General features: G+C 40.5%; 1 protein-coding gene across 1 annotated transcript in view; it reads right to left on the reverse strand.

Annotated features, from left to right (window-relative positions):
* The window catches only part of CHIC2 (cysteine rich hydrophobic domain 2), a 32,630-nt gene extending 14,183 nt beyond the window's left edge, over nucleotides 1-18,447 (reverse strand). Inside the window, exons 1-3 of the mRNA XM_064449436.1 lie at nucleotides 18,113-18,447; nucleotides 10,038-10,092; nucleotides 9,733-9,888 (exon numbers count right to left, since the gene is read on the reverse strand). Of these exons, the coding sequence (XP_064305506.1) occupies nucleotides 9,733-9,888; nucleotides 10,038-10,092; nucleotides 18,113-18,231 (330 nt within the window). The 5' untranslated portion in view covers nucleotides 18,232-18,447. The remainder of the gene's footprint in view (nucleotides 1-9,732; nucleotides 9,889-10,037; nucleotides 10,093-18,112) is intronic.
* Between the last annotated feature and the right edge of the window lie 7,867 nt (nucleotides 18,448-26,314).

Genomic DNA, 26,314 nt, shown 5'->3' on the forward strand with positions numbered 1-26,314 from the left:
ACCCATTTAAGCAGATTTCTGTTGATTCTCATATGCCCACAATTTGTATTATACCCCACGGAAGAAACAGGAAGGATCCTACCAGAGGTCTGAACAATACCATCCCCACTCACTCAAAAAGAAATGATATAATCAGGAATTTCTGTTCATTCTTCAAACATATACCCGACTACAAAATTTATACCCAAGTAATTTAGTCATCAGACAAACACTGATATATAAAGTTAGAAGATAACCTAGTCACACAATTATATGCTCACTTTCAACATGCCAGAACATCCCCCAAGTCAATTTTGAGGCCCATATTGGTGCCACAAAAATGCCACAGCTGTACCCAGAACACGCATAACTGAATTGCATACATTTTCGTTCATCCTGAGAAAGTCCCCACCTTGAACACTGATCACAAATAAACCCTTTAGAAACTGTAAATTCGTAAAATTCCCATCTCTGAGGAATTCTCTATTTGTGCCGGGCAAAGATGACACAGATGAAATCTGAGCTGATTTCAGATCCTGACATCCTGGAATACCTGCTTCAGCACATACAGTAGTTTGAAAAGGTGTCTGCTCAGCAACATCGGTGTATCTTGCATCATCTTTCCTTTCAGTAGCTAGGATATTTCTTACTAGAGACTATTGTAAGGGTGCTCATCCCAGAAGCCACTGTAGCATCCATGCAAGAAAGTGAGTGAAACCCATACTACATGGATTGAAGAATATTTGGAAACAAATGTAGCATTCTGGTGCTTTTTGTACAGTCTTGAAATAATTGCCTGTCCAACAGGATTATTGTCGCTGCATCTTGTCTTACCTTATGGATGATTCTGGGCAGAAAGTGAGCCCAGACCAAAGCTCCTGATCAGGCAAAAAGAAACATAATCAGCAGAATTCTGGAGCAGAACTGACAACATCAAGTTGACCTCAGGAAAATTCCCATTATAAGAGACAGCCCTGAGGATATTGTCCCACATCCTCACACAATCTATAAACTGACCTAATTTGTATGGGTCTCAACCCTGGCTTAGTACACCACAGAGAGATTAATTTAAAGTTTAATGAATCAAATCAGATCAACTACTTTCTGGAAAGGTCTCTTCCACTACATTGTCTGCTGATATGAAGGGAAGCACAACGTTATTTGACATTACTGCACGTAGCAGTTTAATATCTACGCCAAAGACGATTCCTCAGAGACTCTGGTTACCTTGATTCTCAAACTCCTGGACTGTTTAAGAAAGCAGTAAAGCCATGAAATATGTGAAGAATAGGGAAGGTGTGTAGAAACATACACCCCCATGTACTTTATCCAGGAATACAATGCAGAACATCTTGGTGTATTATCAGCAATGTATTAGCTGATAGATTCTGGATGAGTATTTTCTAAATTCATTTTGGTCTGCAGTAGAAAAATGTGTCAGAGAGGAAAGTTCCTAAAAGCTGATTACAAAAGTCTTATATAAAAGTTTCCTCCAAATACAGACAATCCAAGAGACTCAAGATGCTACCTTGGTATTTTAGCCACAGAATATTTTAGCTGTTCTATAACAGCTAAGTCGCCATATAAGTGTAGCTAGCTATTTTCTGTAATGAGGTGGCAGCAACTAGAGCCAGCCATTGTGGAAACCTCATACTATGGAGAAGCCTTATAGAAGAAATGGTCCTGACCTTGATGAAATTAATATACTTCCCTTGAGAACACCTAGTTGAGATGTGGAAAAACACATTTCACGGGCAGACAGATGTTGAACTGATCCTTGAAGCATCAGGCTTATAACTAATGTTACTTGAATTCGTAAATAAAGATTTGTAACTGTTATTCTAGGATTAAATTCTAGCTCTGATTCTCTGTCATTATAAGGAAACAAAAAACATGAAGCTCCATTCCATCCAAACAAATAATTCAAATCTGGCCTTGATAACCTAATGCATCCACCTCCTGCTGAAGGACATTCTCACAGAAAATGAACACGTTAAGACGGAATTGACCGTAACAGGGATGAAAATAGCATTGAATCTCCACCAAATAACTCATCTGGTGTCATCCACTGTGGGAAATTTTAAACCAAACATGGATACAAATTCCACCTCCATCTACTCTTTTAAGGCTACAGAGATGTTAATTTGGGTCTCTGTCGCTTATTTCCAAAATATCCAGTAGTATGCTATGGAACATAGTTCAAGGCCAGTGCAGGTGGAGAAACTAAGGCATCTCAGGTTACATCTCTATAAGGAAATGAAACTGTGCCCAGAGACATTCCCATTCGCTTGAAGCCAGCTGGCAGGGAACAGCTTACATCTATATCAGTAAGTTTTCATAACCTCCAAACCACTCATATTGCCTGGAGCATTCTGATAGTGCCTGGGAATTGTTACACAATACAGATCAGAGCCTGCCAGGGACCTCTCAGAGTATAAATTATAAAGCGCCAATTCCTAGAAACACTCCCAGGTTTAATTTATTAGTATGTAGGAAGCCTTTGACTCCTGCTGTTAGGAGCGTCTGAGGGCAGGGGCCAAGAATGGAAGAGAAGCTACATGGCCAGAAACACTGAAAGGCAGCACAACTTCACAAAACAACTCCAGAAGGCCCTATAAAATCCAGTGCTTCACTAGTATGCCTGCTGAAGAGAATCATCTGTCTGAGAGGGACAGCTTCTACCATGCCTTGCCCACCTAGGACTGAACCATAAAATTACAGAATCCCAAGTAGTTTGATCCTATAGCTAGTTAACCAATTTAGAAAAAATAAGTCTGGCTACTTAACAAATATTTTCCATCATCATCATTATTGTTCCAAATTCAGCAATTTATTCCAAAATTCAGCAAAAAAATCTTCGTGTGGAACAATGAAAAATACCTAGTCGCTTTCCACTTTACGTGTATGTTTGGTACAGTAGAAGACTTAGACTCCTTCAGTCTTCTCTTTTGTAGAACTGTCCCCCTCATCCTCCCACCTGTTTTGTCAGCAGTTGTGTTTCTTGAACCCTTTTTTTGTTAAACAACAAGTTACTTTATTTATACAGAGCGCTTGAGTTACTGAGAGTGCTCCATTTACTCGGAAAATGTTTTAACCTGCTTTGTTTAATAAAGTGAAAAAGCGAATACATCCCAGAGCAAGACAACTTTGAGGTAAAGCAAGAGAAGAGGCACAGAATTGTCACTGCCTCACACCTCCCAGCAGTCCATTCGAGGTTTGTTTGGTTTACAGTAACACAGCCTAGCAAGTTATTGTGCAGAGAAGCACTTTCTACCTATTTTAATTTTATCACACGAATTTCAGATAATTCTGCATTCTCTTTCCTCAGTGTTTGCATATGCTCCCTATTTGGCATCATCTACAAGTTGCTAAACACAGAAACCTAAAAACGACCCTTCCTAACCTGAATTCCAGATCTGACAACTAGCTTGCCCATTTTTAGCATGGTCTTTCAAAATAGCTCTGTAGCTCATATTCATTTTTTCAGAAACATGTCAAATTGGACATGAAAAGCAATACAAAAAGCAGTATTAAAACCAAACCACTGTATGATCTATGGCTCCCTCTAGATACCTTAACCATCACAATGTAAAAGGTGCTGTAACATGGAAATATTAACACTTAACACTTAAGTATATGTATTATTTTGATTAATATTAGAATGTTCAGATATCATTCTAAATACAAATGCAATTAAATTTTAAATAGCATTTAGAACATTCACTATAGAAACCAAAGGCATATGCCGCATTTAAGATCAATATAAAACCTATTAACTAGCAATTTCTATTAAATTAAGAGCACATGAAATTACAAATTTAACTTTAGAATATATATTTTGAAATATTAAAGGATTTGCATTTGATCTATAGAGAAACAAACTAATATTTTGTGATTTATTTATATTTGTAAATATTCTTCACGCCAATCTCATTACCCTGCCCCCTCAAACAGGTTTACAAATTAAAAGACATGGCAGAACTATCTGCTCTCACACATCATTATGCACCAGCTCACTCCTCTACCCTTTAGGTAAGCACTTGAGTGTCTGATAAACCTTTACAGGGTGTTCTGAAGGAAATAAAGTCTGATTTCAGAGACAGAAAAAAAAATAATAACAGAGCTATACACATGGTGATTGCACGCTTATAGTATTCTACAAGCTTTGCCACTTTAAGTTCAATATGTGGAGGACTTAGTGACTCTTCTGACCAAAATACTAGTGAACGATTTATAAAGAAAAATAGACCAGGTCTGAATCTTCTGGCTCTTCTAAAGTTTTCACTTCATAGCTAATACTTAAAAAAGATAATATTCTAAAGACCTCTGAATATATTTGAAGACAATGGTCAAGAGTGCATATTTGATACATACAAGCTCTACTTTAAAATATTTAACTAAGCTGACTAGAGCCAGTATAGAGATCACATGTGTTCTGGTTCGGATAAACATAATATGTTACAATCACAATTCTTCCAAACGGAATTACAACATGAACTGTCAAAACAGAGACTTCAAAAAACAAGTCTTATGTAATTACCTTGAGGAACTGCTAGGAAAAGCATGATGGTGTTAGAGTATCTCCAGTGCCAAGTCCCTGGCAGATAGGCAGAGGAGAAAAATATATATTTTCTTGAGTATAAATGTAATGTATTCATAGCTTCAATAGACTGAGCTAGTGTATTTTAACATCAGTATCATCCACTGACAAGCAAGACTACTGTGTTTAAGAAAATTCATCCCAGCTTCTCCACCACATATTTAATTTAATCAATACTTTGGAAGTTGTAATTAGCTTATGTTTACACAGCACTATGAAGATGTAAACTGCTACGTAAATGACAACTAATGATGAGGCTTAAGCAGCATTCATCAGCTTTGTGTGAATTCACAAACAAACAAGTAGCTCTTGAAAGTATTAGTACAGATAGCTATTAAATATCTCATTTATTCATTTTAAGAGATTGCCCATAAACCATCTGAAACATGCAATTTACATGTACAATACCAGCTTTTAAGAAATCTAGTGGTACTGCAATTCTATCATAGCTTTCATTGTTACCCTTTCTGTTGAAATTATTTAACCTATTTACATTGGGAACTACAGCATTTAGTTAATACTGAAAATGAGTGTCAATTCATTTGAAAAAGTGGCTTCAAATGGGCACCTCAGCTTGTAGTGCTTTTTGAATTATAATTCACTATGTCATTCTTTGTATTTGAAGAACAATAACTTAAAGACTTCATGTTCATTTGTACAATCTGGAACTTGTCCCAGAAAGGATGGTGCAATCTATGAGTAAAACTGCTGAAGATCATTGAAGATCTAGACCTGCAAACGAGGGACTGTATTTCCTGCAATTTTCTTGCAGCTTTTATTCATTAAAATCGAATCAAGACCACATAAAAGGAGTGAGGCAGTAAGATATTGAATCAAATTAAACATTTATTCTACTGGTGAAGAGTAGCAGGCTTTTTCTCAAATACCTCAATGCAAAAGAAGAAAGGAAACAACACTGTACAAAGACTTCCAAAACTAGCACTGAACAAAGCACTGAAAAGAAAAATACAGTGAAGGGAAAGCTTTCTTTGCATGGAAATGCATTAAAGTGATATAATTAACAATTAAGCTTACAAATGTCTGAGACTTAATAAATTCCTAGTTTGAAGCACCTGCTGAATTAAGGAGACAAATTCACAATTTATTTTTCACTGCACAAATAAGCATATATTCCCATTATATACAAACTTTCAATAATTGTAATTTCAGAAATCATATTTACATTTGTAGTAACACTCCCACATTAGAATTTTAAAAGTCAATGAAAGGCAGTAAAAATACAGAGTACAGAAAAAGATTAAGAGAATTATTGCAACTTCACAAACTCTGAAACTGCAGCTTTCATTTTGACTACATGAACCTTAAAAAAAGTTTCTCTGAAAAAGTGCTACAAAGTACACCAGCAATTTAAGGGCATGCTAGATTATTTCAGCCTCATTAAAACAGGCATTTCATAATTGGTCATTCTGAGAAAAATTACTCTTGTATGAAAAGTAAGCAATTGTATAGCTGAAACTGTTGTTTCATTTAATAAAATCTTTAACTTGAGAAACACTCCCACTTGTTAGCTCACTGTATATGCAATTTAAAAAAACAAATTTGTTAGTCTTCTATTTCAGTAGGAAAGGGCAAAGATGAAGGCTGATGTATTTTTTATTGTGCAACTAAAATATGTTCTACACAAATTTCAGTTCCACAGGGAACACTCCCATCCTGCTTTCAGAAATCAAACTCTAGTTATACAGTTTTAGGAGTCTTTCATGATCACTGCAGCAAAGGATGTAACATAGGCCAGTTCCAACATCCCTTTCACTAGGAATCACTTAGGTCAGGGCTGAATTAGCAAATCTCTCTGGGCAACACTTCTCAGACAAGTGCAGGTACTGCAAAGTAAGTAACCTATTTATTCTTCATTTGTTGTAACTGATTTACATTATGAGTGTCAGTGGGAAAGAAGCCATTGTATCTAAAAGCTGAAGGGAAGAAACAGGCACAAGTCATCCTGGACCTGCTTCCTCAAGAAGTGAATCCTGGCTGTTGGGACTACACCTATAGCTGGAGTCTGGCCAGTGAAAGGAGATCTGAAGAAGTCAAAGCATGGAAGATCATTTGATCAACACAACCCTCTTCCAAGACACGGTAAAGTCAGAGACAAGCAGTACAAGAGTTCGAATGTAAGTGATTACTTCACACTGAATACATTAGTCTGCTATGTATCAGCAAAATGTGGTGCTAGCAGCAAACCAAAATACTCTTAAGGACTTAATTTTTTTTTTTTTAAAATCAAAGAATATGAAGTTGCTTCTTGTCACAGTTCTACTGGAATCTACTGAGCAAATTACAGATTGGAACCTATAACTACCAGTTTGTATTTGCAACTGCTGTCAATTTGCTGAGCAGCTCCAGGTAATTCACATCATGCACTGTTACTCACTTGCCCCACTTCTAGGAAAATACATACAATTAGTTTCCTGCACTTGCTGTAGCACTTTGACATAAACTGATGGAAAGTTCTGCATAAAAGAAAAATCTTACAGGTTTGTGGATGCAATTCAGTACTGAGATCTTGCAGGGTACAAAACCTGTAATTCCAGGTAAGATAGATTTAAAGGATTTAAATCACTTTATACTTTCCTGATCTGGGTCTACCAAGAAATAATGTTGAATATACCCATACCTATTTCAAGCAACTCAAGTGGCAGTAACTTTTCACTGCTCTTCTGTGAGTAGTAGCCACTATGAGAATCACTACAAATTCTTCTGCTTGTTTTCTATACCAGAATTTGCAAATATGTCCTTAGAAACATTCCACAGCTTTCCTCCTTACTTCCTCCACCAGAAAATAAGTCTTTCTCAACCAGGCCCAGGATTAAGAGTTATAGTTTGGGAAAGTATTCTCATTCCTTTCAGTTTGTCTTTAAGTACACAAGTTAATTCATTCTTCTCTATATTATACTCTCCAGATACCCAACCAATACCAAGTTCTGGGTTCTCTGTCTGACAGACAACCCTCTAAGCAGACATCCATTTGCTGAGCTGCCAACATGGACAAATGATGTTGTCACAAGATCCAAAGCCTCCAGACTGACTTAAATTATTTTCATCCCAGAGGAATAATCAAACTGCCTAAACACAGGTATTCAGTGCTATCAGTGTCTAGTGCTGATGTGCCATCCACAGTGGCACAAGACACTGTGTTGAGGCAGCTGAGTTCTAACCTCAGTTTTACCAATCCTGGATATCCAAGCCTGAGCCTGAGTCACCACAGTCTTAAGTGCAGGAAAAGGTATGACAGTCTTTAAATGTTTCCTGGTACCAGCTATAACAGGAAAAAATGCAACATTTACTGACAGTCTGGGCCATACCTCTAGGATGACTTCCAACCCCAAGTTTCTGTGCTTACTCCTGCTGTTCACTCTCTTTCTGAGACTCTTCTGTCTTTATGCAGTCTGTATATTACAGCAACAATTACACCACTAACCTCTTTCCAGCATTCAATGAACAGAGTATCCATGTATTTTTTTTTCAGGGTTATTCTTTTGGAAGGGAGCTTACCTTAACTCCTACGCCACACAAACTTCAATGGAAGCACTTCTCTAACTGTTGCTTCACCATGTTACCACACAGAACCTCCTTCCTCAGCTTCAAACTCTGTTTCGTGGCCTAAGACACTATAAGCTCTTGTCTTTTTTCTGACTTGTTTAACAACTTATATAAAGCTGATTATTTGTAACTTCTGGTAATAGATTAAGAGGCCGCAGTTTAGAAGATGAGGGCTTGTGGCATCAGCCCCTACCATGTTACATCCTGCTACCATTTCCTGCTAAAATAGCACATTATGTGAGAAAAATGGGTCAAACTGAAGAGCATCAAAAGCTTTCTCATTTAGAAGTTAAATGGACAGTAGAAATGCAAGTGTCCCTTGTGTTTGTAACTAACAGAGCTAGGCCTAGAATGGTTAAGGTAGTCTCTGCAAGCTATTTACGTCACCAACTGTGGAAGCAATCAGGAGATTCTAATTTCTTGTAACAGACTTTCAGGATATGGATATACAGTCATGCTACAGGAGACTTACTAGTTTGTCACAGCTTAAAGACAGAAAACCTAGGGTTTGGTATAATTCACACTGACACCAATAACTTTTTATTTCCTCCAGGGTCTCCAATGTTACCAGGAGAATTTTTTACCTTATTTTGTATACAGTTAAAACTAGCTTTAAGTAACCTCTCAAAGGGACTAAGCATTAAGATTTTAACACAGAAATTTAGATGGTACAAAAATGCATACAGGTTTTATGATCAGTGTTCATCCTGTGTTTTTTTTTTAGCAAGCCTTGATTTACTGACCCTGTAAAATGAGGACTTTGATAAAGAAAATCATGATGATGTTCCGTGTACTGAATTTTATATGATTTGTAGCATTAAGAGGTATTACACAAAAGAAGATACACAAGCTTTGCCATGAAATGGAAAGATGAACAGTACTAATAGTGAGGAGGATGGGGAGGCGCAGAGACTTCTTGCAAAGCAGTGAAACAGGACTAGCCAAAGAATTCTTATGCACGTGGAAACAGAATAGATGAGGGTAGCCTAATTAACTGCATCGAGGGAAAGGAAGTGACAAAAACAGGCATGTGCAATGAGATTCTGTTGTGAACAATACACTAAGTGCCAAGTGTACACAGACAAAACACTACTTTCCAGTTCTTAATGTAAAAAAAAAAGTCTTACTCATCTACAGCTTGGAAGGAAAATCCAAAAAGAAGAATTATCTTTTGAAAAGTTGCCTTTTTAAACAAAAATGTATTACGATTTGGGCCACAGTGTAATCAGAAGCTCCTGTAAACAAACTGCCACTCAATCACTGCCAAATCATCCCAAACAGTGTACCACAGAGGAGATGCAGCTATTAAAAAGTATGTTGAAAGTTACTTCAATAATAATAGGTGCTGTACAGTAAAGGACTCTAGCAGAGACATTCAGCTACACTACCACTCATTGAGTCATAAGCTCAAAGTTCTGACTGGTATCTGTTGTAACTTTAACGAGTATGACAGACAAATGATAGCAAAATATATGAAATCAAACTGATTTTAGTTCTAGCACCCAGTTTTTAAAGGTGGGGGAGAAAAAAATGAGAACAAACCCAGCACAACTCTCATTATTAAAAATTATATTAATAGTTCAACTTACTCTCTTACTGAGGCAGATAACTGGCCACATACTACAACCTAAAGTGCAGCAGCAGCAAAGGCATCCACATAGTAGCCATCGTACATTAACTGGAAGGTTCTTCTTAAGACAACTGTTAACTCTACTGATGCTGGCTTTAAATTCTTCAGGTGCAACCTATAAAGGGAGGAAGGGAAACACAATGAAAAACAAACTAATACCACAGCAGAGTGATTTATTACTCTTACAATGGCCTACACCTGGAACTCTTGTTTTTGTAATGAAATTCTAACTCTAATTCCAAATCCCTATTCACAGATACTCACCTTTCCAGTTAAAGATGAAGGAAATTCTGCTTCAAATTTGTTGCTTAGTCCAAACCTACAAAAACAAAATGAAGATCATACAAAAATTATAAATAATCCCAATCCATGCCACAAGTTACAAGCACCTCATAATGCTCTCAGGGTTCGTATAACAACAGCATTAATTTCAGGAAAAAATAGCTGTTGTTAAAAGTAATTCCTAAAATTATGCTAACAGACAAAAGCACACCACTCTAAACAGTTTGAAATCTACCTTGCCTATAGTCTCTACTTAAAGTTCTGTTGGGTTCTGTTGACTCTTCCCCAAGCTCAGCAAAATCTTTATAAGCAACAGTGGCAAGTGTGAAAAGTGAAGTACTTATGGGAAAGGGGCAGTAAGTTAAGTCCACAGTTTGAATTACTCCCCTCCTCCACCAACAGAGATGTATCTTGAAGAAAAGCTCATCCAGTGCTGTTACACTCAGGCTGTGCTAAATAAACAAACTCTTCTAAGCATACAAATGGAATCAACACCAGGTTATTTATTCAGAAAAAAAAAATATTAGTAAGTTTCAGAACACAAAATACAAAACATTACTTAAATTATAACTAATTTGAAAGAAACACACCACTTATGAATGTAAAGCTATGAAGCAGTTTGAGATGACCTGGAGTTACTGACTATTCTGGGTTTCAGAACATCTAAGATTAGAAGAGTTTCACCTTGTCTATTAAAAAAATTGTTTTGTATCTTACAGTTGTCTGGCTGAGTTCATGACTGGATGAACATCAAAGAAAATATGAGTATTTTCTGGCATATGGTCTGGGCAATAACTTCTAACAGAGACTCTACAGTCTAACAAAGTCATTAATGAAACTGTATGACTGGCTATTAATTTCGTCAACAGCAGTCAATGTAAAAATTAATCTGGAATAAATAACTTTCCAAATATAAACCAAAGCAGTCTTACTATTAAATACTACAAACAACACAAATCAGAAATTAAACTGCTCTAGACTTTAATATTGGCAGCAGGACCTATCACACGTTGCTCAGCTGTTTGCAGAAAAGCTTACCTGAGCCTTGATAGTTGAATAATTTAAATACATAATTTGCTTTGACAATGTTTATTGAGCAGCTAGGGGTTTGGTTTTGGGTTGGTTTGGGTTCCCCCCCACCCCAGCTGAATGATCTGCATGCCAATGGAGAACTTTGTCCAAGTCATCAAATGGTCAGTTAACTGCTGTACCAATGGTGATCTGCTGTGGAAGGGCCGCACAAAACCCAGTGGACAACATGTGACAGATGAGCTTCTGCATAGATAAATAAAAGGTGGTGAATATCAGGAAAGCTAAATTATGCTTACGTGACACTCAACTAAAGTTTGGCAGCTACAGTTTACAAGAGAGATCTTTCCTCACCACTCACGATTCTCTTAAACATCAGCTCAAGGAAAGAAGTAGCCACCAGAAATAGCAATAAAATACTGGGCACCACTAGGAAAGTGATTAAGAACAACACAGAGGGCATCGTTTTACCTCTCTATAAAACCCTCGTATAGCAACATATTCAGTACTGGTTGCAGTTCTGGCATCCAAATTTCATGGAGGACTTGGTGGAGTTAAGAGAAAGCAGAGAGAAGGAAGACTAATATAATTAAGGGAATAAAGTATCTGCCCTAGGAGACTAACAAGGCTGACACTAATTTGGAAAAGAGGAGGCTGAGAGGGGTATATGATCAAAGTGCAAAGATTCAGGAAGGCAGTGGATAAGGTGAATGATTAACTGTTAATCACAAAATCCCACAACAGAGGGCACCCACTGAGAATAGTCAGAGATTGGTTTAAAACAGAAGAAAGTGCTTCTCTAAGCTGCAAGTAGCAAACTTCTGTGTTTGTTTCCACTTGAGATTAGTGACACAGACTGTGCCCACAGATTTGAAGAGAGATTACACAAGTTCCCTTAGAAACAGACACTAAAGGAAAGATGATGTTGAAGTATGCAAATGCATACATCATCTCTCAATCACACATACCTCATGCAAGTGCAGGTGCCAGTGTCCATAGGAACAGCTAGGCTTGCATGCAACCCATAAGCAGCAATGCCTGTTGCCACAGTTTGCAACAGCACGCTAGGCTAGACAGTTTATGAATTTGACATGGTAAGTGATTTTCACATATGGTCTTAAGGAAAAGTAAACAAGTCATCTCCCTATCATTGACTGCAGGCAGTAGAATCATAGAAACACAGAACGATCATCTAGTCCAACCCCACTATCACTAGATCAGGTTGCTCAAAGCCCCGTCCAACTGGACCTTGAACAATTCCAACAATGGGGCATCCACAGCTTCTCTGGGCAACCTGTTCCAGTGTCTCACCACCCTTACCATAAAAAAAAAGAAATAAGTCTTCCTTATATCCAACCTAAATCCACATTCTTTCTGTTTAAAACCATTGCCCCTTGTCCTCGTAAAAAGTCTTTCTCCATCTTTCTTATAAGTCCCCTTTATATATTGAAAGGCCACAATAAGGTCTCCCTGGAGACCTTACTTACACAGAAGTTACACAGCATATTTGAGTATTTGTAATTAGAATAGTAGCTCTGCAACTTCTACAAATCCCTCAAAACTGTGAAGTAACAAATAAAAACTGTTAACCAGAGAAATATATGGCAAGTTTACCACTTCAACACAGAACAGAGAAAACACATACTCACGGGCAACATACCTCTACCACTGAAAATCCTGCTGAATATTCCATGACAGGAGGACCATCCACCCTTTCCCCAAAATCCTGAGTGAAACCAAGTGCTGCAGCAAAAGTTATGTAAATGTCAGAAAGAAGTGTCATGTCCTATTAGTTAAGCTACTTAAAATTGCCAGTAGGTTGAAGCGGAAACCAAAGCCTGAAAAAAAAAAAAATCCCTTGGATCTGTATACATTTTATAAGCAGCCCAGCCTGGAGAAGGACTCCAAGCTCAAGATACACAGCTGCCATCAGAAGTCTCAACACCAAAAGGTAACACCACTTTACTATAATTCATCAAATCAGACAGATGTCCAGAGAGATGTCTCTTCAAAAAATGATCTTCATGCACTTGATGCTTCAACATCCAGAGGAGATTTGCTATGAATAATGGAATTAAATATAAATTTGAGCAATAAGGGAGTGGCCAACTACAAGAAAAATTCAGTCCAAAGCAGCTTTTGTTGCAAGAACAAAAACAATGCTGTGCCCCTGACCAAAAGATGAGACAGAATTTCAGCTGTCCGTCTACCCAGATTGCTAAGTAAGCCCTTTACTCCAAGGCATGAGCAGGTAAGTCAAAGGCACAAGAAGTCCCCCTGCTCTCAGTGAAGTCACAAAAAGATGTAATTGCAGGGAAAGCTCTGCTCAGCCTCATGCTGAAGACTGGCTGGGAAATCAGCAGGACAGAAACAAGGCTTTTTTTGTGAATGCATGATCCAAAAGTATTCCAATGTTCACAGCTTCATCAAACAAGCAAATATTCATGGAGACTGCAAAAGCCATGCCTGACAAAGACAACCCTACACGAAAAGCTCTAGAGGCATCTGAATTTACAAACACACTGAGGCAGAGTAAGGCACAGAAACTTCTGACCAATACAGTTACACTTTGGTGAAGTTATAAGCAAATGAGACCGAGACTCTGTACTCAAGGCCTGTGGTAATGCTTAATACATGGTGGGGCAGTGAAACTGAAACATCAAAGCTAACTCAACCAGCTACCAACATCATTCTGAGCTTTCCATATTACAGTTTCATCACCATAAGCAGGTAGTAAAAAGGGTGACTCCATCCATTAAAAGCTTTGGTAAGTAATTATGTGATCTCAGTATTATCATTCTTGACTACATGCTGCAATTTGGAAATTAAAATATTAGAAACTCCATGGAACACTACTACATGTTCACTCCTGCAAAGACATAACAGCTCTGACATTAAAAAGCAGCAAGAAGTGTCTTAAAAATCAAACCCTGGAAAGCAATATTTTGGAGATGCATTTCCTCAGGCAGCTGTCCTCACACAGCACTAGATTTCTTTTGTACAATGCTCCATCTTCAGTGACACATACTATTCTCTGCTTGCTCTATGCCTTTCCCGTCAACATCGTGTCTTTGACAGATTCATGCTCACCTCATGCATGAGTACTTTCTTTAACTTTCCTGGAACCTGAAAAAGTGTTTCTTAAAAGTGACTCTGTTTGAAAGGTCCAGCTGAGTTCCTGCCCTTGTGTACAGCAGAGAAAGAAATGGTGAGAGGTAGAAACCTCGAAGTACAGAAGTTTACAGTATAGAACACATCCAACCTGCACCTTTTTCTCAGCTTGCAGCTCAGATCTTCCTAACACATAAAACTGACACACATTATCCTCTTCCTCTTTGTCTTTACTTCTGGGGACACAAAAACCATTTTTCAGTTGCTCTCAACCATACTCTTCAGTTCCACATGTTCACAACCCTCACAAAATAAATATATATTCCACTAATCACAGAATCCCAGGCTGGAAGGGACCTCAGGGATCATCTAGTCCAACCTTTCTAGGAAGAGCACAGTCTGGACAAGATGGCCCAGCACCCTGTCCAGACGAGACTTGAAAGTGTCCAACGCGGCCGAGTCAACCACTTCCCTGGGGAGATTATTCCAATGGTGACTGTCCTCACTGTGAAAAATTTCCCTCGTGTCCAATCAGAATCTCCCCAAGAGCAACTTGTGTCCATTCCCCCTTGTCCTCTCCATGTGACTCCCTGTAAAAAGGGAACCTCCATCATCTTTGTAGCTACTGCTTAAGTACCAGTACATTGTAATGAGAGCCCCTCTAAGCCTCCTTTTCTCAAGGCTGAACGAACCCAGCTCTCCCAGCCTACCCTTGTATGGCAGGCTTCCCAGTCCTTTGATCATCTTGGTGACCCTTCTCTGGACCCCTTCCAGCCTCTCCACATCCTTTTGTATAGCGAGGGCCAGAACTGTACACAGGACTCCAGGTGTGGCCTGACAAGCGCTGAGTAGAGCGGGATAATGACTTCTTTATCTCTGATGATGATGCCCTTTTTGATGCAACCCAGCATCCTGTTGACCTTCTTGGCCGCAGCAGCACACTGTTCGCTCATGTTGAGCTTTCTGTCCACCAGGACCCCCAGGTCCCTTTCCACAGAGCTGCTCCCCAGCCAGGTGGATCCCAGTCTGTGCTGCACTCCCGGATTATGTTTTCCCAGGTGCAAGACCTTACACTTGTCCTTCTCCATCCATAATTGTCACATAGACCTGTTTTCACTCATATGCCCCTGATACAGAGTAAGGTTCAAAAATATATATGCAGATTTAAGTTTAATATTAAAGAAACTGACTTGGGTGAAAATATATTTTGTGAGGGCTTTTACCCCTCCAAACAGTTATCTTGCATCAACACACAATGTACTAAGGTGACAAACAGCACAGAAAGGCATTCACTAGCACATCACAATGGCTCTCTATCATTCTGGCACTGCAAAAGACTAATAAATCCAATATTACTAGCTAATACAGTCTGGTATACATAAGGCACATGTCTCAACTGGTTGAGGAACAGGAAAGCAGTCACTGAAAAACACAATCAGACACCTATCACAAATACTCTCTTCTCAATTTCAAACTCATCATGTACCTCTCTTTCCACCCTAATATGACGTATGAAATACCTTGGACTTTCAATTCAGTTGTAAGCAAAGTTCTATATTTTCTCAGCTTTAAAGTTTCTTGCCATTAGAAGAGATCACCTCAAGTTATTGAAACCAGGTCAAATATTACTCAAATATTTCTGGTTGGAAACTGTTTAACGGAGTGCTTAGGCAACATTAAATAAAAAAAAAATTTCAGAATTGTGTGCAGCATGCTCCAAACAGTGAGTTTAAGAAGAAAATTCTGTGTTAATCAGAAGTCCCATACCCTGAAAGGCAAAGCCGTCATGTTTTATATGGATAATATTTACCTGCTTTCCTTTAATTGCTTTTAACTACTCAGCTTAGAAAGGACTCTCACACACTTCCATTGTCTGTTGGATGAAATCAAGTGATAGTAAATGTCTTTCTGACATTAATCTGTAGTCATGGAAACGACATATTTCATACTCAACATTATGACTCCTATGTAAGATCAGAGAGGATATGACAATAGACTATGAAAAGAAAGCTTCTGTTTAAATACACACACGGCAGAAGCAGTCAGCAATTCTTTAAACTGCAGAGCCAGGGAGAGATCAATCCCATATTTGCTTAACTGCTGATCATTTTTGTCAGACCTTCAAAACACATACATGCTTTTACACCAGGCAAGACTAATTCATTATATATGTAGGATTTGACCTACTCCTTAAATCCGCCAAGTGAATGTTCTGCCGGTGATCTAACTTTTAATAATAAGCTTCTCACTCAATGACAAAAAAAGTTATAGGGTGTACAAAGGTAAGAGTGGCTGATGCTATTTAGTGAGCTCTTCACACCTGGCATCATAAAGAAAGTAGATGAAGACCAATTGCCAAATTTTGGAGGTACATATTCATATTTCATTGCTCGTCCAAAACTTAAAGAACAAATATTTTAAGGAAGACCTTAAAGTAATAATGAGCTAGTGACCATTAATGAACAATTAATGCGGCAACCATCCTTCAACCACAACACCCTTACTAGTCACAGACACGCTATGCAAGCTTCCTCACGATTCCACTAACGGGCCTTGATCTTGTCCTGCACAGCTTACCTTCCAGTACTGGAGAAGAAACCAGTGTTTGCCTCCATTTCAGTTTTTACTTTCATGTTTGCTAATACGAAAACTATCTACTTGTGGTTTTGCTCTGTTTAGCAGACAGAGGCTAAGGCTACCAGCTTATTTTTGGAGAAGTCATTGGATGGTAACAACTTTTGTTCACAATAAACAGTCATACGCTGAATACTTTGGCTACATGCTTCTGTTCCTTTACAGGGCCTCCTCAGCCCCCTGCCCATCTACATGCTTCCAACCCTTGAAACCTCTCTCAGTCTATCATGTCTCACTTCCCGTTTTTAACCGACAGCAAACTGCCCTGTCCGGCTGTTAGCATTACTTAATGTCAACCAAATATTAAAACAGTAATGTACCAAATTGCCACAAAACTACCCTAAATTTAACCCTGGATTTCTGGGCAGGTCAGTATCTGAAAATCAGTAGAGGCCATGGCACTCAAAGCAACAGACCACAATACCTTCTGCTTTTAAGTTTCTATTACAAGCCTAGTCCTGCTGAACAGTGAATATTAGAAAAAAAGGTTTGTACTGCTGCGTTTTGTCTCCAGGCTGATATTTCAGCCTCTGAAACTGTACATCATAACTGACAACAACTACAGTGGAGTAGAGTGAGCCTGACAGAATTGACTGAAGAAAAGACACCCTCACCTGTTATGTTATAGAGAAGTACTACACTAACCGATGGTCACTTGCTGCTAGATCAGAGACACAAAACAGTCACAAAACAAAACTCACAGTCACTCCCACGTTAAACACAGTGAAACAACACGTATCAACCACAACTTAATATGATTTTGCATGTACCCATCTGACTCACGGATGCCTTTTCTTTTAAGAAAGTCCTCAGAGCTCTATTAGCGGCCACATGTTAAAAAGGAGTGGATAACAGATACATAAACAACCCTAAGCAACAGTCCAGCCGGTCATGTGCCGGCACATACCTGTTATACACAAGAACACAGGCACCTTACTTCCTGACAGCTCATCACTTCGGACAAATACTTCACATTCCTCTGCCAGTCACAGCCCAAGTCAGCCTTGTCTCCCCAGCGCCTTGCGACCCGCTTGCGACTCCCATGCGGGACCCGGCCGCCCGGCGGGGCCGAGGCGAGCCCTCCCGCAGCCCCACGGCCGCCGGGGCACGGCGGGGAGAGGGAGGGACGGAGGGAGGCGGCACCGACCCGGTGCTCCCCGCGCCCACCTCCTCGCCTTACCCCAAGGTGTACCCGCTGCCTCGGCGCCACCGGCCGCCGCCCCCAGGCCCGCCCCGGCCTCCACCGCCCGTCCCGGCCGCGCAGGCCCCGGCGCGGCCCTTACACGGTGACATGTCCGGAGCCTCGCACCACCACCGGGTCGGGGGAGTACTTGAGGAGCTGCTCCTCCAGCGCCCGCTCCTCATCCTCCTCCTCCTCGTAGATCTCGTCGAAGTCCGCCATGACCGGGCCCGAGCGTCCGCTGAGAGAAAGAGAGAGCGAGGAGCCGGGGCGACGCCGCGGGGGCCGGCGGGAGAGGGCCGGCGGGGACACCCCGCTGCCGGAGCGAGCGGCAGCGGCTGAGGTGGAGGCAGCGGCGGCGGCGGCTCCGGGCGAGGAAGCGCCCGTCACCCTCCGCGGGGGGAGGGGGCGAGGGGCGGGGCAGGAACAACAACAACAACATCCGGCCGCGCGGCCCGCCCCGCTGCGGGGCGGGGTGGGGGCGGGGGCGGGGGCGGGGCGGGCCGCGCGCCGGCCTCAGCGTTTGAGCGCGGAGGGGTTTTTTTTCTGCTTGAGGGCACCGCGCGCGAGACGGCCGTTTGCACGGAGCGCTGACAGGGAATCCCTGGAAACGAACGGGGGTCTTGCTCTCCCTCTGCTTAGTCTTGGTATTTGTCACAACCAAAACCTAAAGCAGAGGCTGGAAAATGCCGGTGCGAGCGTAGCGGCCTCGGCAACGGGTAGGCCGTTGGCTGTTGTGCCGGCAGGGGAAGGCAGCGCTGGCGTGGGATTCAGCAGTAGCAGGGTGACATTTTAACAAGGGAGAGCAGATCTTTTTTATTTGACAGCGTGGACTAGTGGGTCGTGTACTTGCAGCAGTATTTAACGTACAGATAATGTCAGTTAGGGGGTTCAGCCCCAAACAGGCAAGAAACCGCGGCTGAATCTGCTTTTCACGAGTGTGAAGAGAATTCTACATTCCCCTTTCCTTTCCTAGTACCTTACACCGTGTGTCTTAATTACAATAGCCCCTTTCTCCTATTAGGTCATTTTTCCCCTAAAACATGCGTGCAGTTCTTTTTTCCTGTCTTGCTACAGTACATACACCGATCAGCTTGTTTTCTGAAAGACTACATTGCTGCTCCATTACTCATAAAGATCCTCGTGGTGTATTTCTCAGGAAAAAAGCGTATGCAAAGATGTCGCGGTGCTTACTGCTCTGAGTAAAACCAGGGTAGAAGCAGTGCGGTTGTGAGCTAGTCCATGTCACTGCCTTTGCTGTAAAGGAAAAAAGCAGCATCTTTTACTGTCACACTGGAAACATGTTTCAGTCATGAGCTACTTGTAACAAGTTTCATTTCCCAAATAACTGAGTTCTACAGAATAACACAGAATTCCCCTGAGTAATAGTGTGCTTTCATACTAGTATGCTTACACGTGGTTTTTTTACCTAGTTACTATTCTTGCACATGTATGTCACACACAGAGGTTGGATTTAGCAGGACTGATGACTCATTGCTTCTCTCTAACAGTCCTGAAATTGAGAAAATGAACCAAATTTAATACTGGCAAAGGCAAGAGGAAACCCACTGGTTTCAATGAATCTGTGCCTCCTTGTGCTAGCCCACTCTACGGATGAACTTGGTAACCTCTTTGTTTTCAGGTGAGTGTCCACAGTAGCAGCCAGGTAACGGGAGTTAATGCTGTGCAGCACCGTGCTGGACATCTTGGAAATGACATTGAAGGGGTGGGCTGACCTACATCAACCTGAGCCCTTGTAGCAGTGCTACAAGCTACAAGCTGTTTGAGGTCCAAGATCCCTGTGCCGCACGACGTGACAAGTGTGGTTGGCTCGCTTGATTGGTTTGAGGTAAGACAAAGGAGAAAGAAAGTCCCAGGACCCTCAATTAGCTCATTGCATTAGGTGTACATTACTTGCCTGTTCCACAGTCTGCTGTTTCCAGCTTTCAGTATGCAGTAGCCTTTAACAGAGGAAGCGCTGTGGTGGTGGCTGTTAAGCAGAAGTGCTAGGTTTCTAGGTTGAGATGCCCATGACGTTTCAGCATGTGCTCTGTAGCACCTGGTGTGCTCAAAGTGCTGCGACTGACTGCAGTGGTGAGTGCAAGGTACTTCAGCGTATCAGGCTTCTGGGACAGGCACTAAAACCGAAGCACACAGCCAGCAGACACCTATGAAAAATTCAGTTTAAGTGACATTTTCATCATCTCACATGGGCACTGTTAGAATCATGTTTTTCAGGCAGAAATTAACTGCCTTAATCTTGAGATTGACGTGTCTCTCTATCTCCTTGGTGCTACACCTTCAGTACCAGTCTTAGCAGCGCTGGACCACCCTCAGAGGCCGTAAGCCCCCCATTTTGTGTAGCTGGCATCCTACCACACACTGATGAAGGTCTTACCATGGGCCTCTCCTCTGTTTCAAGGAGTATCACACGGGTAGTCATTCCTTCTCCACCGCTGTCACCTCACTGTCACACACCAGACCCCCCACCAGCCATGCACTCCCAAGTCCGTGCCTTCACATCACAGCGTTTGCTTGTGACTGTTTTGGTGTGTACTCTGACCCAAAACGGTGGGACACGTCTCTTGTTCTTTCTGTGGGAATAGCGAAAGCAATGCCAGGCTCGTACAGATTGTACCTTTAAGCCACTTACTCTCTTTATATCTAAAGAAAAGAGGGTAGGCCTAAAGTCCGGCTTGAAGAGCACCATGCTGTTGTTCGAGGTAGGAGTGTCCTCCCCAGAGAACTTGCTTACTGCACCTAGCTGTTGAGTGGGGGGGAACTGGTGCCACGCAGAACTCTCTCTGCCCGAGGTACTCCCTGTCCTCAGAGTTGCTCGGTGCGAACTGCATACTGTAATCTAAAAGGAACTTAAGTCATTGTCACATTTCTTTTCCCGTAGCTCTTTATTCCAGTTCCCTCTCTTCCTCTTTTGCTGCCTGCTTTATTTATTTCCCTCTCCTTTATCACAACAGGGCATCAAAGAACAAGCAGCAGGCACAGGAGAAACCTTGTTCTTTGAACTCCTACCACCACTCAACAGCAAAGCAAAGCTGGCAGGAACAGCTTCTCTTTTTCTTTCCCTGATTAATTAAGAGAAGAGAGGTAGTAAGAAGGAAAACAAGAGTGGGTGGTGATAGCAAGGGAAGAGGGCAAGCAGGGGAGGATAGGAGGGTAGAAGCCAGAGAGAGGAAGATAGAAATAGTAGACTGCAACATACATTCATGGACACCACAGAGCAAGTTTAGCAAAGCTGCGGGACTGTAGCAAACCTCCAAGGGTACTCACATCGGGCCGTGCTTTGCCTCCTGTGTCCCAAGACCTCCTCTCACATCAGTCCCTTCCCTTGACGCAGAGCCTCTCATCTCTGGGTTGGCTTCTCTGTCCTGCTTAAATGTCCCATAGCTCTTGACAAGCCTGGCTAAAGTGCTACCGATAACGTAAACATTCCTGCTAATGGCATCGGTCACCACAACCCCTTAAGTTTCAATAAAACAAAATTAAAACAAAACAAAACCTAAAAATGATATTTTAGTAATGGTATTACAGAAATGTGGAAGGGCAAAGTCAGAACTGGTAGGTAGCTACAAATAACACAGCAGAACTTACTGTTAGAGCCACAGGATTGCCTTTGTTTCTCTGAGCAGTTTCCTGCACTCTTTCTTGCTGATTAACTGATTATTTTGCAAAATCTTTGTAAAACCACAGGTAAACTAACCAAGGTTTTCTGTGCAAGAAGCAAAGGGAAGTCTTGACACCAAACCATTGCAGTAAGTCAGAGCTGTGTTGCTGACTTTATGATGCAGAACTGAGGGAGCTCTTAGAGTAAAAAGATATGTTGAATAGCTCCAATTCACTTTATTTTGTATTAGCCCTTTTTCCTCCTGTCAAGCAATTTATTTTGTTTTCCTTTTAGTCCAGCTTCCTATACTGCATTTATATGAGGTTCATCAGGAGAGCTCAAAAAGATACCTCTATACAGAAAACAGTATTTCTGAGAGGGACCCTTTATAAGTCATAAATAAAGTACAGAAGGCATAGATCTCATGTAAAGAGAAAAGCAGATACTTCCTTTGCAGAATTTCCTTAACGTATAACAAAATGAAGAACAGAGTCCTTGTAGTTTCAAGTCCATTAAAACTGTGGACGGGTGCAGCTGGGTACTCCTGCTCTTTCAAGGGCCACATGACAACACAGTACTGAAGGCAGAATTTCCTAATCCAAAAAGAATTTGTGATGTGCTCGACTTAAAACCTGCTTGTGTTCCACATAACCTACAGGCAAGATAAACTCTTGGCTGTTTTTAGGCATGACATTGGGGTTTTTTTCTTGTAGGACTCGCTGACATAGGAAATATGTATGGACACTTGTTTCTTCCCTTCCCATCAATATAAGAATCTAAGATAGCAGAATCCTTACTGCTTTTTTTTTCCTATAATCACATCAGTTAAACAGAAGCACACAAAAAATCTCTGGTTTTCATTTTAAGTGCGGCAGCTGTAGCACTGAAATTGATGGGGGTTCAACGCCGCAAGTACAAAAGCATAAAGTCCGCTAAAACCAAGCATAAACAAAGTCATATAAACATACAAATGGAACAGCAAGTTCTAGGGTTTTAAGACATTCTTAAAATGGCAAATGTACTATATCAAACCTTTCTTCAGAAGATCACCTTTAAAAACAATGTCTATTGGAAGTGCTGGAAACAAGTATCAAGGAATACCATGGGCTGAATCCTCTGCTGTATCTGCTACAGATACGGATGCTGTTAGCTGGGTAAAGCTGTGGTCAGCTTCTCTCCTAAAAAAAAAAAAAAAAAAAAAAAAAAAAAAAAAGCCAATGACAAATGTGGGGCTCTTCTAGCTGCTATTGGAGTGAACGATCATACCCCCCTGAACATCAGCAGGGATTTTAATTTAGTATCTTTATTTTCCCTTGGGCTTTTTGTTTTTTTTTTTTCTGTCCTTTGATGCCTTATCTCGTAGTTTATATTTGTTTTGAGGACAGTTATTTTTCTCTTGGTAAATATGACTGAATGACAAAGTTGTTTACTCACCATCTTAAAGAAACAGCAAGTGACTACTGAACTACTGCAACTGAACTGCAGATCTCGAAGTCACTGTAAAAAGAAGTAGCTTTTATATCAGGAAAGTGTTAAAATCATATTTACTAATCTGTTCTTAAGGTAAAATGCCTTCATGAACATATTTTAGAGAATTAGACAGTGCGTCTGTCCATTTTTGCTGGAGAATAGAAAGTGCCAAAGTTTTTATCCCGCTTAAAGGCAAATACCCTCTGCTATGCCACCCACACGTACCCAATCTGTCAGAAAACTAGAACTATGTATTCCTTTAGGATTGAGAACATAATTCTTTGCCTGTCAGATTATTCTGACAAATTACATTATAATTACTTCCTCGTTAATTACTGTGACAAATGTTGATCTAAAGAGAACAGGGAAGGATGTCTTTCATTTAAAATCATCAAAACATGAACGGCTGAGATTTCCTCTGAACAATGTAATGTTCATTAATATTTGGGCATGCTAACATGTTCATTCCTAATGTGTATAAGCAAAGAGATTTCTAGAACCTGTCTCAGATATCACAATTTTATTTCCTTTTGAACATCTTTCTACTTCCAAGTAGATACTTTTCTTTCTGATAGTATGAGGCATGATCCATAAAGCATGAAAAAAAGAGGTGCTTTTGTTCTGAGTAGTTTAAAGTGTGACAAAAGCACATATATTACATTCCTAGTGCATGAGGTCCTCAAGGAAGGTAAAAAACAAATAACAATTCCAACCTCTGTGGTAAAGCATGAGAGATGGGAATAAACTGCAACTTGAAAAGAAACTTACTTTCCTTTCAAAGTAAGAGAGGTATTGGAAAGGAGTTGCTTCTGTTCAGGATCCAGTTCCTTCTCTGAGTTCATTTTTGGCCGCCCACTGTCTCGCCCTAAGCATGAGGCCTGACATAGCAGAGTGCAAATCTGTGCTTTATCCCATCACCATATGAATGCTACAGTTTCTTGATGCATGTGTGAAGAAGCAGCAGAGGAAAGAACTGCACAGATGATTCAAAGGTACTTTGTGATCAGCTTTGTAAATCTCACTGCAGCTTGGTTGAGACATTGGAGTGGAGCTGTCTTCTCTTCTCAAAGAGACTGGAGTAACAATTCCAACCTGCAGCAGAGACTGAAATCAGTGAAGTCTGGGTAACTAACTGAGCTGTTTTTACACAATGCACAGCTTGTACCAGAATGTCCTTGTGAGAAGGAAGATAACCTATACAAACTCTTACCCACAAAGGAATAGGGAAGCTGCACTGGGCTTCCTTTGCCCAAGGAGTTACTGAAGTTCAATCAGGTTCAGCGGGCTCTTTGCAATTCTGCAAGATCCCTTATGAAGCACTGTTATTTGCTGCAAGATTCTGAATTGTAGATGACTTTGAGTCAAATCCCAGTTCTGCAGCTATCTTGCTCTGGGACCTTGGACAAAATTGATCATTTGAATCTGTACACCTGTCCCATAGTGGGTGAATTACTGGCGGCACTCAGTAATTGGGAAGCCTCCAGGGTTTTTCTCGCTGGGTGATACCTTAACGTACAAGCGTTGTTTCTATGTCTGCATCTAGGAAGTGTGATCATGGCTTTTATTTTTATTTCTTTGGTACCCTTGAAAGATCTTTTGTAGCTCTGGAGAATGAGCTGACCTCTTTTGTTCCCCTAGCCTGAAAAAGGTCATATTTTGTTTAACTAACCTTTGAGAACACCAGGCCAAATTCTACTCCCACTGCACCATTCAGAATAGCTGCAGAGTAACTCCGCCTTACGGCTCTGTGACTGAGAATAGTACTTTACCCAACCCTTTCCATCTTCTGACTTGCAACGAGTCTGTCTCAGTATGTCTGAGAGTGCAGACAGTCATACCTCTTATACATTGCAGTGTTAACTGTATTCTAGACATACAGGTGTTTTAATAAGAATATTAGTTCTTCAGCTCAGCTGCAGTGTAACAAAGAGAATCCAGACTGCTAAAGTGGAGATGCTTGAGTCTGAGCTGCTCTTCAAGCATTGGACTCTTTTTTTTTTTGGCTGATGTTTTTTCAGCTGGTCAATGTGTAATAGTAATTATATTTTGTAAGCACTTTAAAATTGTGACTTATACCATCCTGGTTACATCTTCTGGTGGTTCAGGTTGCAATACTTCCTCCTCCTTCAAAAGCTTCATCCTGGGGGTTCTTTTTCCATTGTAATGTCTTTCCTTTTCACTAGAATACTGCTCTGAACCTTATAAACTAATTTTCAGGACTTCTGTCATTCTTTTTCCATTAGATTTTGGCATAGCCTCAACACTATAACAGACTAATTAAGCATTGAACTAATATACTTACACAAGCTTGTAAAATATGTGAAATTACTTTGTTTCTGTGATTTTTCAAAGAGGAAGCTTTGAATACAAACTTGGGCAATGTATTCATTATAAATAGGAGGAGGCAGCTATGCAAAACTTTTTAATATTGTTCTAATAAACTTAATTTTGGTTCCATTTTGACATGCTCATACTGTGTGCTTCTTTTATACATTACTTTCTTCCTAGCAAAGCAAGAGGTAGCATACCTCTAGCCTGTACTTCACTAAGACTCTGCTTCCCGAAACTTTTGGGTTTGTTCCTTTATTATAAATTGAGGATACAAATGCGTATAAAAGGATGAAACTGAAAAAGGGCTGCTTCCAGCCACAGGCATTAGAGATTTGTTTTCACATAACAGCTGCTTGGACAAAGCTAAGACTGTATTGTGTAAAGAAATTAGATGGTAGGTTTATTTCTTATAGAGGTTTCCAGATCATATCAAAAACAGACCAATGTTTATTTGGACATCTGAAAAAAAACCAACACCATTTTGGCACACATGGCTTTTGTTTTCCATTACCTTAACAGCAAATGTAAAAAGAAAGAAAACCAAAACCAGTTCCTGTTAGAGCAGAGGCAGTATCTGCAACACTAATCAGGCAATGAACAGAGATGATACAGGATAGAGGGCAGGGAAGATGCAGTAGAGTGCTGCCTCCAGCTGCTCTGGGGACCTTAGCTTCTAGGAATACCAATCCAGCATCTTTCTTAGAAAATATGTTCCATCAAATAATCAGCAACTTAAAATTAAGTCAGTACTGTGTCAAAATGGATTTTAAGTAGTCTTTGTGTGTGTCTTCACTCCAGAAAAAAATCCCATAATTTCAGGCACGGTTATGTAACAGTCAGAAACATGTCAAGTTTTCTCTTAAAACTACTTCCATTTCATAC

Source organism: Phalacrocorax carbo, chromosome 4, assembly GCF_963921805.1.
Source record: "Phalacrocorax carbo chromosome 4, bPhaCar2.1, whole genome shotgun sequence".
NCBI classification, from domain to species: Eukaryota; Metazoa; Chordata; class Aves; order Suliformes; family Phalacrocoracidae; genus Phalacrocorax; species Phalacrocorax carbo.